Source organism: Macaca mulatta, chromosome 15 (assembly GCF_049350105.2).
Source record: "Macaca mulatta isolate MMU2019108-1 chromosome 15, T2T-MMU8v2.0, whole genome shotgun sequence".
Taxonomy (NCBI): domain Eukaryota; kingdom Metazoa; phylum Chordata; class Mammalia; order Primates; family Cercopithecidae; genus Macaca; species Macaca mulatta.
The window spans coordinates 43,255,845-43,272,042 of NC_133420.1; the positions used below are offsets into that span (position 1 = coordinate 43,255,845).

A 16,198-nucleotide genomic window follows, 5' to 3' on the forward strand; every position below is an offset into this window, starting at 1 on the left:
AACTGCTAGCCAGTTCTTTCTTAAGTCAGGGCCTTGCAATGTGATTACATCAGCATCACTTAAATTCACCAGTGCCCACTCAGTCAAGGCCTGAAGAAACACACCATTTCCTTTTGAACTGAAATGACCTTGGTTTCCCCACGGGCAAGGAAAAGATTTTAAGAGGAGGGCTTTGTAAGTGGAAAAACAGTTCCCACTGGCCCTAAACCTAGTATTTAATGATCCATGTTCCAGGCAGGAAAATATTTTTGAAGAGGCAGATTTTTTTAGGCAGTTTTTCCTAGATGTTTGTTAGGTTTCTATACATTGAGAGCTTTTTACAAACTATAGCAAACAGGGAAACAGAGGAACCATCCTGTCTGTCGGGGTATTGATATTAGCATTCATCTGTCCTCTTATTTAGAAACAAGGGGCTTGATAATGATGTTCACAGCTGTATATTTCTCTCTAAATCCAACCAAGGCCAGCTAGAAACATCCAGCCCTTAGGACGAGATAAACCATAGAGAATTCATCTTTGGAGGTCATCTGGCTCAACCACCTTATTTATACAAAGAGGAGGTTCTTGCCAAAGGTCACATAGTTCAGTAGTAGGGAAAGGACTTGAACCCGGTCTTCTTGATACCTAGCCCGAATTTCTGCCCTACATTTGCTGACCTTATCCGATATTAATTGTCCTATCTTCTCCAGACCTGGATTCTCCAAGAGACTTGACTGCTACTGAGGTTCAGTCAGAAACTGCCCTCCTTACCTGGCGACCACCCCGGGCATCAGTCACTGGTTACCTGCTGGTCTATGAATCGGTGGATGGCACAGTCAAGGTATTTTAAGTATACAACAACTCCTTAATGCTAGTTGAAGCATTTTCATGATCTTTAAAGTACAGAAGAATTACCTGATGCTGTTTTTCTACCCCAGTGCATCTGGGGAGCTGGAAAAAAAAAAAAAACAACAAAAATCAGTAGAGACTGGACGGCATGCCAGACCTTCTGAATCATACTCTCCAGTCTCTTTCATTTTAACCAGACTCCAGTTCTGATAGCCAGCCAAGATCAAGAACCACTGCTTACAAGACTTGAGGACATTTTAGGAGCTGGAATCTTGATCCTTTAATATTTTGTTGAACAAAGGCCAAAAGGTTCTTCTGCATGTTTTCCATATGTATTATCTTGCAGATGGTATCTTTATGTTATGTATTGTAATATGTTTCAGCATGTTCTTTTTATATCAACTATTAATACTGTTTTTATCCAGTGTTTATATTATTTATATTCTCTATCCAAGAATTTTCTTTCTTTTACCTTTTAATTTGAAATAACTTTAGATCTTCAGACAAGTGAAGGAGATTTCCTAAACTTTGCCTTCCAAACTTGTTATTGAATTTTTTATTTTGGTTATCTTACTTTATATTTCCAATATCTTTTGCTTATTCTCCACACATTGATGTTTTTCTGGCATTTTGTTTGTGCTTCATATATCATCATCTCTTTATCTCTAAGAATATTTTGCTGGTACTTTATTTTATATCCTGCACAGTGTTTGTTCCAAGTTCCTTTGCTTTGCTGTTGTTAGGTTTGATTTGGTTTGGGTGTCTGTCTTTCACATTGGAGACATCCACCCAACGTCTGTTGATCATGGTCTGTCTTTTTGTATTTGAACTAGGAATGAAAGAGCTAACTGGGAGTTCCACCTGCACAGGCAGGGCTTGTAAACTTTGTGGCTCCCTGCAGAATGGTTGGGCAAGTACCCAACAGTTTTCTTGGGGAACCCCCAAATAACAGTGTCATAAAGCCTGGGCTTTCACTGTGTACAAACTTTCATCTCACTATGTTTCCAGTGTAGCACCTCGGCCTCCTTGAAGGCTGAGCCTAGTGGATTTGAATCTGGAGCTTCCTCTCTGTCTCATCCTCTCCAGAGAGTAAACCTCAGCCTACCATCTGAATGGGAAAGGGCAGTCATTTAGACTGTTGGAGGGAATGGGGAGATCTCAGAGTCTATTTGTTACAAAAAATCAAACAAACCAAACTTTTGTTCAACCACACTCCACATTGGCCTTTAAAGACATCTCTGCTTGTGTACACATCCCTTTCCTAAACTTGCTGGACTCTGTGACTTGCACCAAGCAGCCTCTGACTAGCTCTGCCCATGCTCCTTAGTTAACCTCAGCCTTCCTCATTCATTCCCCTCCACGGTCTCTCTACCACTCATTTTCTATCTACCAAGATTCTGTTGACACGGCACACCTGGTGCTGTCTCCTTTCCCATTCCCCTCATCTTTGTGGATTTATTCCTCACATTCTCCTGCTCTCTTTTTAGTGGGTTTCAGAAGCAAGTAGAGATGAGTGGCTATATCCAATCTGTCATATTTAACAAGAACTGGACACATTGCTAATTACTATCATGCCCCTTTCTGCAGTTGATATAACAATGAACTATCTCACTGTGTGAGCTAAAGCAAGTCCTTTATCTTCTCTGGGTGTCAGTGTTCCCATCTGTAAAATGAATGTCTTGAACTTACCCATCTTTGAGGTCTTCTCCTGGTCAGGCATTCTAGGGTTCTGTGTTTACCTGAATCATGAATCTCGTTTTGATCTAGAGTACCCTAATTGCCTAGAAAATGGCTTTGCACAGAAGCCTAGAGAGCTGACAGGTAATTGCATTCCTAAGTAATGCAATGAGTCCAGCTTTATCCCTGACAGTTGATCTTTCCCCCAGGGAGTAGAACTGGGGGGCCGCATAAAGGCCTCTGGGTATTAAACAAGCACTCATCCCAGTTTACTTTTCTGCAGGTCCATTCACCAGCTTTATATGTCTTAGAAAAAAAAAAAAAATCAACCTGGTATAGGAGAAAAGAGTCCTGGACAGGGTGTTAGGAAACCGGGATGGAAGAGCATCCTCTGCCCCCAACAATTTATGGAATGAGAGCAAGTCTTTTAGCTTCTCTGAAGCTCAATTCTCCCATTGAAAAAAACAGGATAAGGTACCTTACCAGTTCCCAGAATACAGGAGAACCTTCCGGGGCATCTGCACTGATTCATAACTGCCCAAACTCAGCTGACTGTTTGCAGATTGTAGAGAACAGCGTTGTGTTTGGTTTACTGGGAGTGTAGGTTGAATTCCAATCCCAGACACTAAGGTCATTTGCTGAAAAGAATTGGAAGCTAGCAAGAGGATGTGGAAAGAGGACCTCCTGTAAACTGAAACCAATCACCTCCTCTGTACGGCAGCCCAGAGACCAGCCACAGACTATAAGTGTAGTTAGAGTTGGTCAACATCTGTCTCTCATGGATATCCCTGTTCTAGAAGAGAGACACGTGGGGTCAGCTTAAGTTTTCATTATACCATGCCTATGGGGCTATTCTAATCATCTCCTAACACAAGAGATCCCCAAACTGACTGCACATTCGAATCACTTGGGAAGTTTCTTAAATATAGTCAGGCCCAACTTCTGGCTCTGATGATTCAGTCAGTCTGAGATGAGGCCCAGGCATCATATTGTTTTAAAGCTTCTCAGAGTGATAAAGAACTATATTTAGCGACCACTGACCTAACTGACCTCAAAGTCCCTTACCCTGTGTGATTCATCTTGCCACCAGATTAAGCTTCTTAAAGCACAGCTTGATTTATGTCATTGGCATGTCCAAACATCTTTCAAGACTCCCCATTCCTTATAATAATAAACTTCAAGTTCCAAAGCTTAGCATTTATACCTTACGGGGATCCTCACTCCCTTTAATGATAAACTTTAAGTTTCAAAGCTTGTCATTTAAAGGCCCTTCATAATCTAGTAACATTTTCCACTGTTCTAACACCTGAAGTAAGTATGGTTGAGGTCACTTATTGCCTCCTTATATTAATTCATTTTATGTTTTAAATCTGCTTTATTCAAAGTTTACTGATTTAAATATTAATCTCACCCGAAAAAAAGAAAAAAACACCTTCACAGAAACATAGAATAATATTTGACCAAATATCTGGGCCCCATGGCTAGCCAATTTAACATATAAAATTAACCATTACAATCCCATTCTCCCAACGTAGTTTGGCAGGGCCTTGGGCAGGTGGTAGCCTCAGCCCTGGAGTCTACAGCAGTGCTCTCATGCTTACCAGATGCAGTCCCTCCCTCCTCATTTATTTTAACTTGCTCTGCACCTTCTGGCCCAAGGACCTTTGCTTGTGCTGCACTCTCCCCATCTCTAATATCTCAGCAGCGCACATGGAGCCTGGCACAGAGTGGGTACTCAATGAATTCTTGTCGAGTAAATAAGTGAATGGATGGGTAAATGAACTTGTAAACAGAATGACTTGTTATCTATACCCTGAGAATTTCTGTGACCAAAAGCCATTATATTCTTTCTTCTGCTCTTAGGAAGTCATTGTGGGTCCAGACACCACCTCCTACAGCCTGGTAGACCTAAGCCCATCCTCCCACTACACCGCCAAGATCCAGGCACTCAATGGGCCCCTAAGGAGCAATATGATCCAGACCATCTTCACCACAAGTAAGGAGGCCCTGGGTGCAACCCAGCCTTGAGATCTAACTTTGACCGAATCAACCCTCGACCTCCCCTTTGACTTCTACCTTAAAATTTTCAAACAAACTTCTGAAAAGAATTGATTCACTGTTACTACTTGGAAGCCTGATGAAAGCAAGTATGGGAGGGTAATGAGCATCCCAGTGAAAGGAAAGGAGGGAGCCCATCTGGATTCAATCCCCATTTCTATCACTTGCTAGGTGGGCCTTAAGAACGCTACTTCCATCCTATAATCTTTACCTTCTTCATTTATACAGGGCGATTAATAATAATCCCTCTGTCACCAGGACCTTGCAAGGGTTCGTGAGGTGTTGCATTTGAACTCCTAGCCCAGCATGTGGCCCATATAAGTGTGTGGTCCTTTTATCGTCAGAGTCCAACATGAGCTCAAAGTCTCTTTCTTTCTCCTTCATCATGCCAGTGTTTACAAAGCCCATCCACATTCGAAATCACAAATGGTCTTCCCACCAAGCTGGTATAGTGGGCCCTATGCTCAAAGTCCTAGTAGGGAAGCAGAGGCTTTCAGAGAGCAGATGACCTGTTCAAGACTATCTTGTGAGTTACAGAGTTTGGCTCAGATATTCCATGCCCAGGGAGCCTCCCTGCCACAAAGTATCTTCTGCAGATAGCAAACCTGCAAGTTGTTCCTTTCATAAGTCAGAGTAGCATCCATTCCCAAGGATCAGAGGAGCTGGTCTTTGGAGAGCCCTGCCTTTTACAATTCATGGAACAGTCATTCTGCACACATCTGCCAAAGAAGGTGCTTCCTCTTTGCCAGATCTTATGCCAGATGCTATGACTGTATCCTAAAGATGCTCTTATACTAGGGCTGTGAAATAAATAAGAAAACAGCTGATGATACAACTTCAGATGAATGTCCTCGGATCAGAAAGAAGAACTGCTATGATCATCACATCTAAGACTTATCTACTAGGCATAGTTCCAAAATTGTCCATTTCTACAAGTTTTTAATTGTTTGCATCACATAATTGCACTTGGAAATTCCCCAGGCATTCTAGTCCATAGAGGTAAGCTGAGAATTAAGCTCCAGCTCAGTCGTCCTGCTCTGACAGCATCACCATTTCTTCTTATTCCACAGTTGGACTCCTGTACCCCTTCCCCAAGGACTGCTCCCAAGCAATGCTGAATGGAGACACGACCTCTGGCCTCTACACCATTTATCTGAATGGTGATAAGGCCCAGGCGCTGGAAGTCTTCTGTGACATGACCTCTGATGGGGGTGGATGGATTGTGAGTACCACTAGGAACTGCAGAGCCCTCAGGCCTAGGGGAGGAGGGAGAGGGCAAAGCAGGGGAGGAGAAGAGAGTGATCTCCTCCTGGTGCACTCTGATACCCACATGTGTGAGGCCTTGCGAGATAGTGCCTGTCACACAGAGGCACTCAGGAATTCTCTCTTAAACAAAAGAATGGGAAACACGCTGGCTACTTTTTGAAACGGGGAGATAAGTTTCTTGAAGTTTATCTCATCAGATCCTCATCAAATAACTCTGTGATGTATAAATGACAGTTGATCATTGAACCCATTGCTTACATTAATTAGCACTGACTAAGCATTTATTATCTACCAGGCACTGTGCTAAGAGTTCTAGATGAATTATTCCAATCCCATTACCATAGGAGCTGGGTAGTGTATTTTTGAATTAATAAACTTTATTTTTTTAGAACAGTTTTAGGTTCATGGCACAATTAAGTGAACAGAAAGTTTTCATATACACCCCACACCCACCCACGCAACCTCCTCATTATTAATATCCTGCACCAGAGTGGTACATTTTTTACAATCAATGAATCTACTTTGACACATCACTATCACCCAAAACTGGGTGGTATTTTTAATCCCTGTTTTTCAGGTGAGAACACCAAGGGTTAGAGAGGGGGAGGTGACCACCCAAAGTCACATGGCAATTTAGGGATGGACTGAGCAGAGCCTGATGCTCTCTCCACAGTGCTACATTCCTTCCTGTCAGAACGATGCCCTCTTTCCTGCAATAGCTTAAGTACACCCAGATTCATTGATATGTTTATAGGTGTTCCTGAGACGCAAAAACGGACATGAGAACTTCTACCAAAACTGGAAGGCCTATGCTGCTGGATTTGGGGACCGCAGAGAAGAATTCTGGCTTGGTAATGCAGCTCTGCATGTTTGTATCTAAAATGCCCATTTCTGCCCTCCTTGTCATTTTTCCTAAGCCCCAGGGACCTATGGGAGAGAAAGAGATGAGGAAGAAGCACTAGTTCTGGTGGCAGACACAGAATATCAAATTCTTAATGAAAACGACTATTATTTAAATGCTCTGAATCATTAAAATGTAAACCAAAAATTATCTGAGACAGATCTCATTCAGTTTAGAGGTTTACTTAGCCAACGTTAAAGGCATGCCCAGAAAAGAAGAACACAAAGCCACAGGAACAACCTGTGGTCCGTGCCTTTTTTTCTTCTTTGAAAGATGATAATGAGAGCTTTAGTATTTAAAGGGGAAAAGTGGGCTGGAGGAGAAAGAGGGAGGGTATGGTCACATTACTGAAACCACATGTTGCAAAATTTAAAAAAAAAAAAAAAGGCAGAATGATTTAAAAAAGCAGAATGACAAAAAAGAGAATGGTCAATTATGTATTCATCTCACACTCAATAAATCGGCACTTTACATAAGATAAAGTGAAGACCTGTGGAGATATCTGGCCTTTTATCTGTAGCATCTGCTTAGGGACAAAAGGAGAGGCAGTTTCTTGCATGACTCAGCTTTCAGTTTATTTTTTTCCTTTTGCCAGAGTTAAATTGGGGTCCCAAGATTTTATTTTCCTTTCACATAAAAATAAAAATCTGATTAAGGAAGAGCCAAAACTTACATGTTAGCCTTAAGTCATTCTCTGGACCAGTCATAGAACCCTCCTCACTGATATTGACCGTTTCCCTCCTGTGCCCCAGGTTGTGCTCCAGGTGCTAAGATGGATTTCTTAGAGCCATAACCTTTAACCCCCAGAGCACCCCTACAAAGTACTCAATTGCCACCTGGTGGGCAAGGTGTCAGGTGTCAGAGTGGTTGGCTAGCAGGTTGGAAAGATGAATTTACCAACAACAGTATAGGTTTGAAAAAGGAAAGTTTATTAGAAAGAAAGAATGCTGCAAAAAGACTTAGAGCCCTGTAGTGGATTTTTCCTTAGGGGTATTTGTGGACCTTAAGGCAGGAGCTTAAGTGTAATTTGGACCTTATTAGCCATGTAGAACATGATAAATGATTACATTTGTGGACATTTTGGTGACTTAATGTCAGCAAGGGTTGCAAAATGAGTTTCGATATGCATGTATTCCAGAGATGTATAGAAATTCTAGTTACCTATACATTTTAAGGAAATAAACCTGGAACCAGATGCTTCCTTGAGATATAGGGAAGCCTAATTACCTCTAAATTCCTCAGTTAAGGAGTTTTTGTCTCCGAGGCCTACTTGATGGTCACCAGGTGATTTTTGCTCTCCTCACCACCTCCCATGGATGAAATCACAGCCTCAAAAAGGCTGAGTGTTTTGCCCATAGGAGTCTAACCAATGAACAGCTGAGCTGAAATTTGGCATCTCCCAAGTCAACACTATAATCCTATCACCCATCCATTCATCCATGCAACCCACACTTTCCAACCACCTAACTGCAGAGAACATTGTTCCATGCACCACTGCCTAGGTCAGAAAATGTTTATCATACTATAATAAACATTTATCCATATTATTCATTGCCCTTCATTTGTAAGGCACTTTATTTTATTTTTTTTATTTGTTTGTTTGTTTGTTTAGACAGAGTCTCACTCTGTCACTGAGGCTGGAGTGCAGTGGTGTGATCTCAGCTCACTGCAACCTCTGCCTCCTGGGTTCAAGCAATTCACCTGCCTCAGCCTCCCAAGTAGCTGAGATTACAGGCACCCTCCCCATGCCCTCCTAATTTTTGTATTTTCGGTAGAGACGGGGTTTCACCATGTTGGACAGGCTGGTCTCGAACTCCTGGCCTCAGGTGATCCACCCACCTCAGCTACCCAAAGTGCAGGGATTACAGGTGTGAGCCACTGCGCCTGGCCTGTAAGGCACTTTAGAGTTTAAAAAGTACTTTCACCACCTTATCTCCTTGGATCATCACTAATGCACTGGAAGGTTGGAAGTGGGGCAAAAATGTCAACCCAATTTTACCTGAGACTTAGAAATATCACATATTTGGCCTAGTATTACTCCAGCAAGCATAAGACTGAGCTTCCATCCCAGGCCTGTATGATATGCACCCCCCCACTTTTTTTTTTTTCTGAGATGAAGTCTTGCTCCGTCACCCAGGCTGGAGTGCAGTGGCACAATCTTGGCTCACTGCAACCTCTGCCTCTCAGGTTCAAGTGATTCTCCTGCCTCTGCCCCCCAAGTAGCTGGGACTACAGGCACCCACCACCACACCCAGCTAATTTTTGTATTTTTAGTAAAGACAGGGTTTTGCCATGTTGGCCAGGCTGATAATGAACTCCTGGTCTCAAGTGATTCCCACCACCCCCAACCCACCCCCTCCCACCCCCTCCCACCCCACCTCTGCCTCACGGAGTGCTGAGATTACAGGCATGAACCACCAGGCCCGGTTGGCCCACTTTTAAGTGTACCCAGCTGCTGCTTTTACAGAGTGAAATAGAAATGAGGGCCTCCGTCACCTGTGCTTCTTAGCAACCCTTGCCTGTCATCCGCAGGGCTGGACAACCTGAACAAAATCACAGCCCAAGGGCAGTACGAGCTCCGGGTGGACCTGCGGGACCATGGGGAGACAGCCTTTGCTGTCTATGACAAGTTCAGCGTGGGAGATGCCAAGACTCGCTACAAGCTGAAGGTGGAGGGGTACAGCGGGACAGCAGGTACAGTAATGGCTGCACTTAGAGCCTACAAAGTCATGGAGACCTTGGCATTTACAGCTTATTTCTCTAACTTTCAATCCTTCCTCATTAATCCAGCCATTTATTAAATCAACAAATATTTGAATACCTACTGAGTGCCAATCCAGAAACATTGCAATTCAAAAGTGTTGGGTAGATATTTGGATCCTGAAACATTGAGTAGGTTGGGAATCAGGAAAATCAGGATTGATTTCTAATGACCATCTTTCAAAAAAAGTGTGTCTTCCTTACCCAGTTTTAGATATCAGTTGTAAACTGATTTTAAAAAAAAATCCCCCAAAGGCCTTAATATTCATCCAATCCAGCACTTCTCAATATACTCTGGGCATATGGACCCACTGGCGATCTTGTGAATGTCCAGATGCTGACACAGGTTGTCTGGGATACGACTGAGATTCTGCATCTTCTCCAAGTTCCCTGATGATGCCGATGTAGCTGGTGTTGCTGGTCTGTGGACCACACTTTGAATAGCAAACCACCCACTCCATCACCTAACTGCTTGAATCTCTTCCAAGACATTCCTGCTATGTGATCATCTAGTCTCAGCCTGCATCCTCATGAATAGAAGGTCACTGCCTCTCAAGTGGCCCCTTCGTTCCTTGTCTGGCTCATAACCTTCATTCCGGTTTTGAAGATTTCTTGGACTTGAAGTGGTTTTGTGTGGTTTCCTGGCTCCACATAAGAGGAGAAATAAATAAGGAAACAACATGTATTAAGGCCTACTAGGTACCATTCTCTTTTGTAGACATTCCACCTGCATTCATCTCATTTATTCCTCATAAAACCATTTTATGAAGATGTTATTTTTATACAGAAGAGGAAAGAAGTTCAGAAGAGCTCAGTGATTTGCCCAAGGTAAAACAGCTCGTAGAACGTGGATGCAAGCCCAGCTGCAGAAAACTGCATCCAACGGTGTTCTTGGTGACAAAGAAGGGTCAGGACTGAGAGTGTGGACCACCCTCATGCAACCCATGCCCACTTTCGGTGGCTTTCTGTTATGTTTGTGAGAGCAGAAGAGACACATGCTTGGCACGTTTCCAACCTCCCTGAGCCCTGAAAGAAAACAACCATAAAGTGAAAAGGTTGCCAGATAAAAGTTTGCCAAAAGCCAGGCTGAGCGGAAGGGGGCACAAAGCTCTTTTGAGATGGCAATTTAGTGACAATAAAGAGAGACACCCAGGGGCAAACACTGCTTTAGTTCTTGAATCCTTCAAAGAATGTTGGCATTTTATTACCTGGAAATAAATACCTCTTTGGTTGAGATAGCTTCAGGCAAGAAGAATAATGTTATAGGGCAAGCAAATTCGTTAAGCAGCAGGAATGTGACCTCTGTTCCTCTTTGTACTTCCATTGAGGAATGAGCCATAATATTTCCCTTTACTGAGATAACGTTTGTAAGGCTGCATTTTCTTGCATGATTTGGCTGCACCCACGCCCTCTGCAGGAGAGCATCCTGTTTCATTAATATCTACGTGCTGTCCTCATGCTCTGGGTAGCATCATCATTTAAAAAGGTATCTGGGTCCCTTCGACAACTTGCTCCAAATTATCACAGTAGAATGCCTCAGAGTCTTGAAATGTTTGTGCACAACAAAACATTTGGATTGCTGGATTGGGAGTGAGGAGACCCACAAAGCAATGGCACTGAAATGCTTCAGAAATTCAATACATTAAATTACAAATTAGATTTCCAAATAGTACTACATGTAAATGGGATTCTTGTCTAAGAATCACGGAACATTGGTCTGATAAACACTTTAAAAAGTAACTATGTGATACAGAGGTTATTTAGGGACATCTAATGTCTACAGGGCTTAATTATGACTAATAAATATTTGTCTGTGGGAGAAAAGCATACCATTAATAAATGCATACTTCTCACCTTACCCTCTGAAATCTTTTATGTAAAGGGAATGCAGAAAAGTCATAAAAATAAGAACAATCAAAGTAAGTATTTGTATGCCATGCCACCTGTTTAGCATATGCCTTTGTATCCATTGTCACAATGGCACTGCTCAGTATATAGAATCAAAGTGCTAGTTTCATTGTGTAGATGAGAAAACTGAGGTTCAACAAGAGGCTTGACTTGTGCAAGGTCACAGCCAAAAAGTGAAAAGGTGGGACTCTCCAAAGCCAGCTACAGCCCTCTTCCCACCACATGAAGCTGCTTCTGTTGGAAATAAATAGGGGGGGTGACACTCATGTCCCATTCAGTTCCACATTAAATGCTGACTCTGCATTCAATGTTCAAGGCCAGTCCCACCCCCAGAATCTTTCAATTGTTACCTCTGGTTCTGCCCTTTACAGTCCAGGAGGGAAATTTCAGCTGGGATTTCTCAGGTACATATTTTCTGTCTCTCCCAGGTGACTCCATGGCCTACCACAACGGCAGGTCCTTCTCCACCTTCGACAAGGACACGGATTCAGCCATCACCAACTGTGCTCTGTCCTACAAGGGGGCTTTCTGGTACAGGAACTGTCACCGTGTCAACCTGATGGGGAGATATGGGGACAATAACCACAGTCAGGTGAGTGGACCATGAGGGCCCAGAGCAGGCCAGGCTTGGGAAGCAGGAGGGGGCCGATGGAAGTACAATTTAACCCCCTATCCTAGCAGAGACTAGGAGGCAGGAACCCTACTTACATGACAACATGTTTTTCCCAAGACAATGAGCACTCTCAAGGACACTGCAGGCCAGGTAAAATAGAAACAGCACAGGCTAACCCTTGGTGATCCCAAGGACAAACACTGGTCAAATGGATTCCAAAAACAGAACGCTTTGCTCAGACAAAATCTCTGTCTGAACCCCAAAAGTAAAGCAGATAAAAGTGGAGGCCGTTTAGACGAAGCAGGGTTGATGACACAGAACCCCTGGCCTGGGGCACCTTTGGAATCCCAAGAATACCTTGAAATGAAGTCCACAGACTTTAAATCTCCACCTTTTGTGAAGAAACCAAGGCCCAGAAAAAGCTGATTTTTCTGAGGTCACAGAGTGAAGTTGGCAGCAGAGCCAGCTCTCCCCACTTCCAGCCCCTGGCATTTTCCCTGCACCACACACACACCTCTAGCATTTGTTCTGTATTCATAGAAACAGATTTTTTTCGATCCCCTTTAGAAACAGGCGAATGGATCAAATTCAGTAATCTCCCTTACTCTGAGCCCTGCCTACACTGGCACATTCCTGAAAAGTATAAAGCTGCTTGGGACTAACCACTTAATCATAACCAAACTCCTGCCCAGGTCCCTCTACAGAACTTAGTCACCATCCCAGGGAGGAGGGATGGGTCTTCCCTCAAGGCCATACCACACTGATCCCTGGACCGCAAGGATTCTTATGAGGTCTGCTCACTGGAATCCCGGGGACTTTATAAAAATGCAAAGAGCCAAATTCTACTTTATGATAACCTCAGGGATTCTGATTCAATGATCTCAGGCAAGACACAGCATCTCATTTTTTTTTTTTTTGCATATTTGCATTTTTGTTGTTGTGCTTTTGCAGCGGGAATGGGGGGTTGATATACTCCACAAGTGATTCCTGACATACAGCAGATGTTGGGACGTATTGCTTTTCAATATTAGTAACTTTGATACATGTGTTTATGCTCTAGTTAACTGCTAACAAATGACACCTGCGACCTTAAGTGTAGACCTTACCTTACATAATTTCTGGCACTTTTCAAAGCACTCTTACCTTCTGTACCTCAAGTGCTTATCACTTTTACCCTGTGCAGGAATTAGGATGTGGTTTTTCATGCCTGTGTTACAGAGCAGGTAAGAGTCACAGGACATTTCTTGACAGCAGTCCTGTGTTGTTTCCATCTTATTATGTTACTTCATCAATATTTCCATTCTGAGCACTATTTTATCATCTTTATTGCCTTGTCTCAAAATACTTGTATAATACAAAGTTCTTCTGGGAAAAAAACAAAAAAAGCAAGCTACATGTCAGAAAGCAAGCCTCTCTTTCCATCCTTCCATTCAATTATGGAAGAAGAAAGAGATGACATGGAAAGGAGCCACAGGAGCAGAGCCCCAGCTCCGGCTCTGCTCCCGCTGCTGTGTAGCCTCTGTGAAGTCACCCTCCCTCTCTGGCTTTAGTGCCTGCCACAGTACAAGAAGGTGTGGCTTCCATCCCTGAACTGTCAGAGGAAAGAACCGGGGCAAAGGCAGGCAGTGTGTGCACCAAGCTGTTGGACTACCATACTCACTGTAACTGAGTGATTACAAGCGGATTTGCCCATGAGATGAATGAGTCATTCTTTTTTTTATTATTTTTATTTATTTATTTTTATTTATTTATTTTTGACACGGAGTCTCACTCTGTTGCCCAGGCTGGAGTGCAGTGGCGCGATCTCGGCTCACTGCAAGCTCTGCCTCCCAGGTTCACACCATTCTCCTATGTCAGCCTCCCAAGTAGCTGGGACTACAGGCGCCCGCCACCACACAGGGCTAATTTTTTGTATTTTTAGTAGAGATGGGGTTTCACTGTGTTAGCCAGGATTGTCTCTATCTCCTGACCTCGTGATCCGACCACCTCGGCCTCCCAAAGTGCTGGGATTACAGGCGTGAGCCACCGCGTCTGGCCGAATGAGCCATTCTTAAACCTCACATCCCTGTAAGACTCAGAAACTGCCCATGTCAGTGAATGCCAAACAATTAGAAGCAAATAAAGTGTCTCTATTTTTCTCCCATCTCACTAGCCATTAACTTCCCCACAGTGGGGCAAGGGGCCATGTGGGGTTTCATGGGTGGACTCTACCATCTGCAGACTTCGCTAAAGAGTCAAACTTGGAACCTGGATGCCAAGACGCAAATACAGTTTTTTCTTGTAGAAAGCCTTGGCCAAAATTTCAAGGATATTTCCCCCTACTTAAGACTAGGGAAGTAATACTTACCAAGTACCTATGATGTGCCCAGGTCTGTGATAGCTCCTTTACAAACTCATTTAATCTTCGTCTCATCTTTCAAGGCCAGCATTGTCAGATCTTAGGAAAGAAAGAAAAAAACAAAACAAAGCATAGTAAAACCAAGGCTCAGAAAATATTGAGAACTTGTTTAATACTATTTATCTCTCAAGTAAGAGCACTAACATTTAACCCTGTACGTCAAGTTGTAAAACTGTGTTTTGTTGATGTTCTTTCTGCTATTCCATACCAAACCCCTATTAAAATACTCCATAGGAATCTTGTGAATTACAGACACATACATACACCCTGTATATAGCTATTCAATTCTAGAACTTCTGATCATGATCTGAATTCCTTCAGAACCTATTCTGAAGGATGGCAGGTTTCATCAGCTACCATTTTGCTTCAAGAGGGAAAACCAAAGCTCCATGCAAACTCAGGCAACTCGACTCAGGTGAAAACTTGGGTCAGATTCAGCCAGTTCCTTTGAAAGTTTTCACAACCCAGACCAACAGAGAGATAGGCAAGAGGCAGCTGTGATATACCAAATGGTCAAATTGAAGCAGAACTCATTTAGTTTGACTAAATAGCAATCATCAGTGAATACCTTGCCTAACAGTAACCAACCTGGAGGCCTTCTTATTTATATATATTTATTTATTTATTTATTTATTTATTTATTTATTTATTTATTTATTTTTACAGGGCGTTAACTGGTTCCACTGGAAGGGCCATGAACACTCAATCCAGTTTGCTGAGATGAAACTGAGACCAAGCAACTTCAGAAATCTTGAAGGCAGGCGCAAACGGGCATAAATTCCAGGGACCACTGGGTGAGAGAGGAATAAGGCCCAGAGCGAGGAAAGGATTTTACCAAAGCATCAATACAACCAGCCCAACCATCGGTCCACACCTGGGCATTTGGTGAGAGTCAAAGCTGACCATGGATCCCTGGGGCCAACGGCGACAGCACGGGCCTCGCCTCCTCTGTGATTTCTTTCTTTGCACCAAAGACATCAGTCTCCAACATATTTCTGTTTTGTTGTTTGATTCAGCAAAAATCTTCCAGTGACAACATCGCAATAGTTTTTTACTTCTCTTGGGTGGCTCTGGGAATGGGAGAGGGGTAGGATGTACAGGGGTAGTTTGTTTTAGAACCAGCCATATTTTACATGAAGCTATATAATTAATTGTCATTATTTTTGTTAGCAAAGATTAAATGTGTCATTGGAAGCTGTCCCTTTTTTTACATTTCATACAACAGAAACCAGAAAAGCAATACTGTTTTCATTTTAAGGATATGATTAATATTATTAATATAATAATGATGATGGTGATGAAAACTAAGGGTTTTTCAAGAGATCTTTCTTTCCAAAACATTTCTGGACAGTACCTGATTGTATTTTTTTTTTTTAATAAAAGCACAAGTACTTTTGAGTTTGTTATTTTGCTTTTAATTTGTTGAGTCTGAATTTCACCAAAGCCAATCATTTGAACAAAGCGGGGAATGTTAGGATAGGAAAGGTAAGTAGAGGTGGTGGTCAAGCAGGAGGGGTGGAAAGGAGACTAAAGACTGGAAGGGAGGAAAGCACTTTTATAGACAAAATTGAACACGCTTGTGAAAAGCTTACAGGCCAGGCATGGTGGCTCATACCTGTAATCCCAACACTTTGAGAGGCCGAAGTGGGAGATAGCTTGACCCCAGGAGTTTGAGACCAGCCTGAGCAACATAGTGAGACCTTGTCTCTACAAAATAGTAATAATAATAATAAAATTAGCCAAGTGTGGTAGTGCACACCTGTAGTCCCAGCTACTCAGGAGGCTGAGG

At 42.8% G+C, this 16,198-nt stretch overlaps 1 protein-coding gene across 10 annotated transcripts in view; it reads left to right on the plus strand.

The window, feature by feature from the left end:
* Nucleotides 1-15,805, plus strand: part of TNC (tenascin C) — a 98,593-nt gene extending 82,788 nt beyond the window's left edge. For all 10 annotated transcript variants that reach the window (XM_015116971.3, XM_015116973.3, XM_015116977.3 and 7 more), the window contains 7 exons: nucleotides 690-820; nucleotides 4,369-4,501; nucleotides 5,634-5,785; nucleotides 6,584-6,680; nucleotides 9,263-9,424; nucleotides 11,827-11,990; nucleotides 15,076-15,805. In XM_015116971.3, coding sequence (XP_014972457.3) covers nucleotides 690-820; nucleotides 4,369-4,501; nucleotides 5,634-5,785; nucleotides 6,584-6,680; nucleotides 9,263-9,424; nucleotides 11,827-11,990; nucleotides 15,076-15,186 — 950 coding nt within the window. In that variant the 3' untranslated portion in view covers nucleotides 15,187-15,805. The remainder of the gene's footprint in view (nucleotides 1-689; nucleotides 821-4,368; nucleotides 4,502-5,633; nucleotides 5,786-6,583; nucleotides 6,681-9,262; nucleotides 9,425-11,826; nucleotides 11,991-15,075) is intronic.
* The last annotated feature ends 393 nt before the right edge of the window (nucleotides 15,806-16,198 follow it).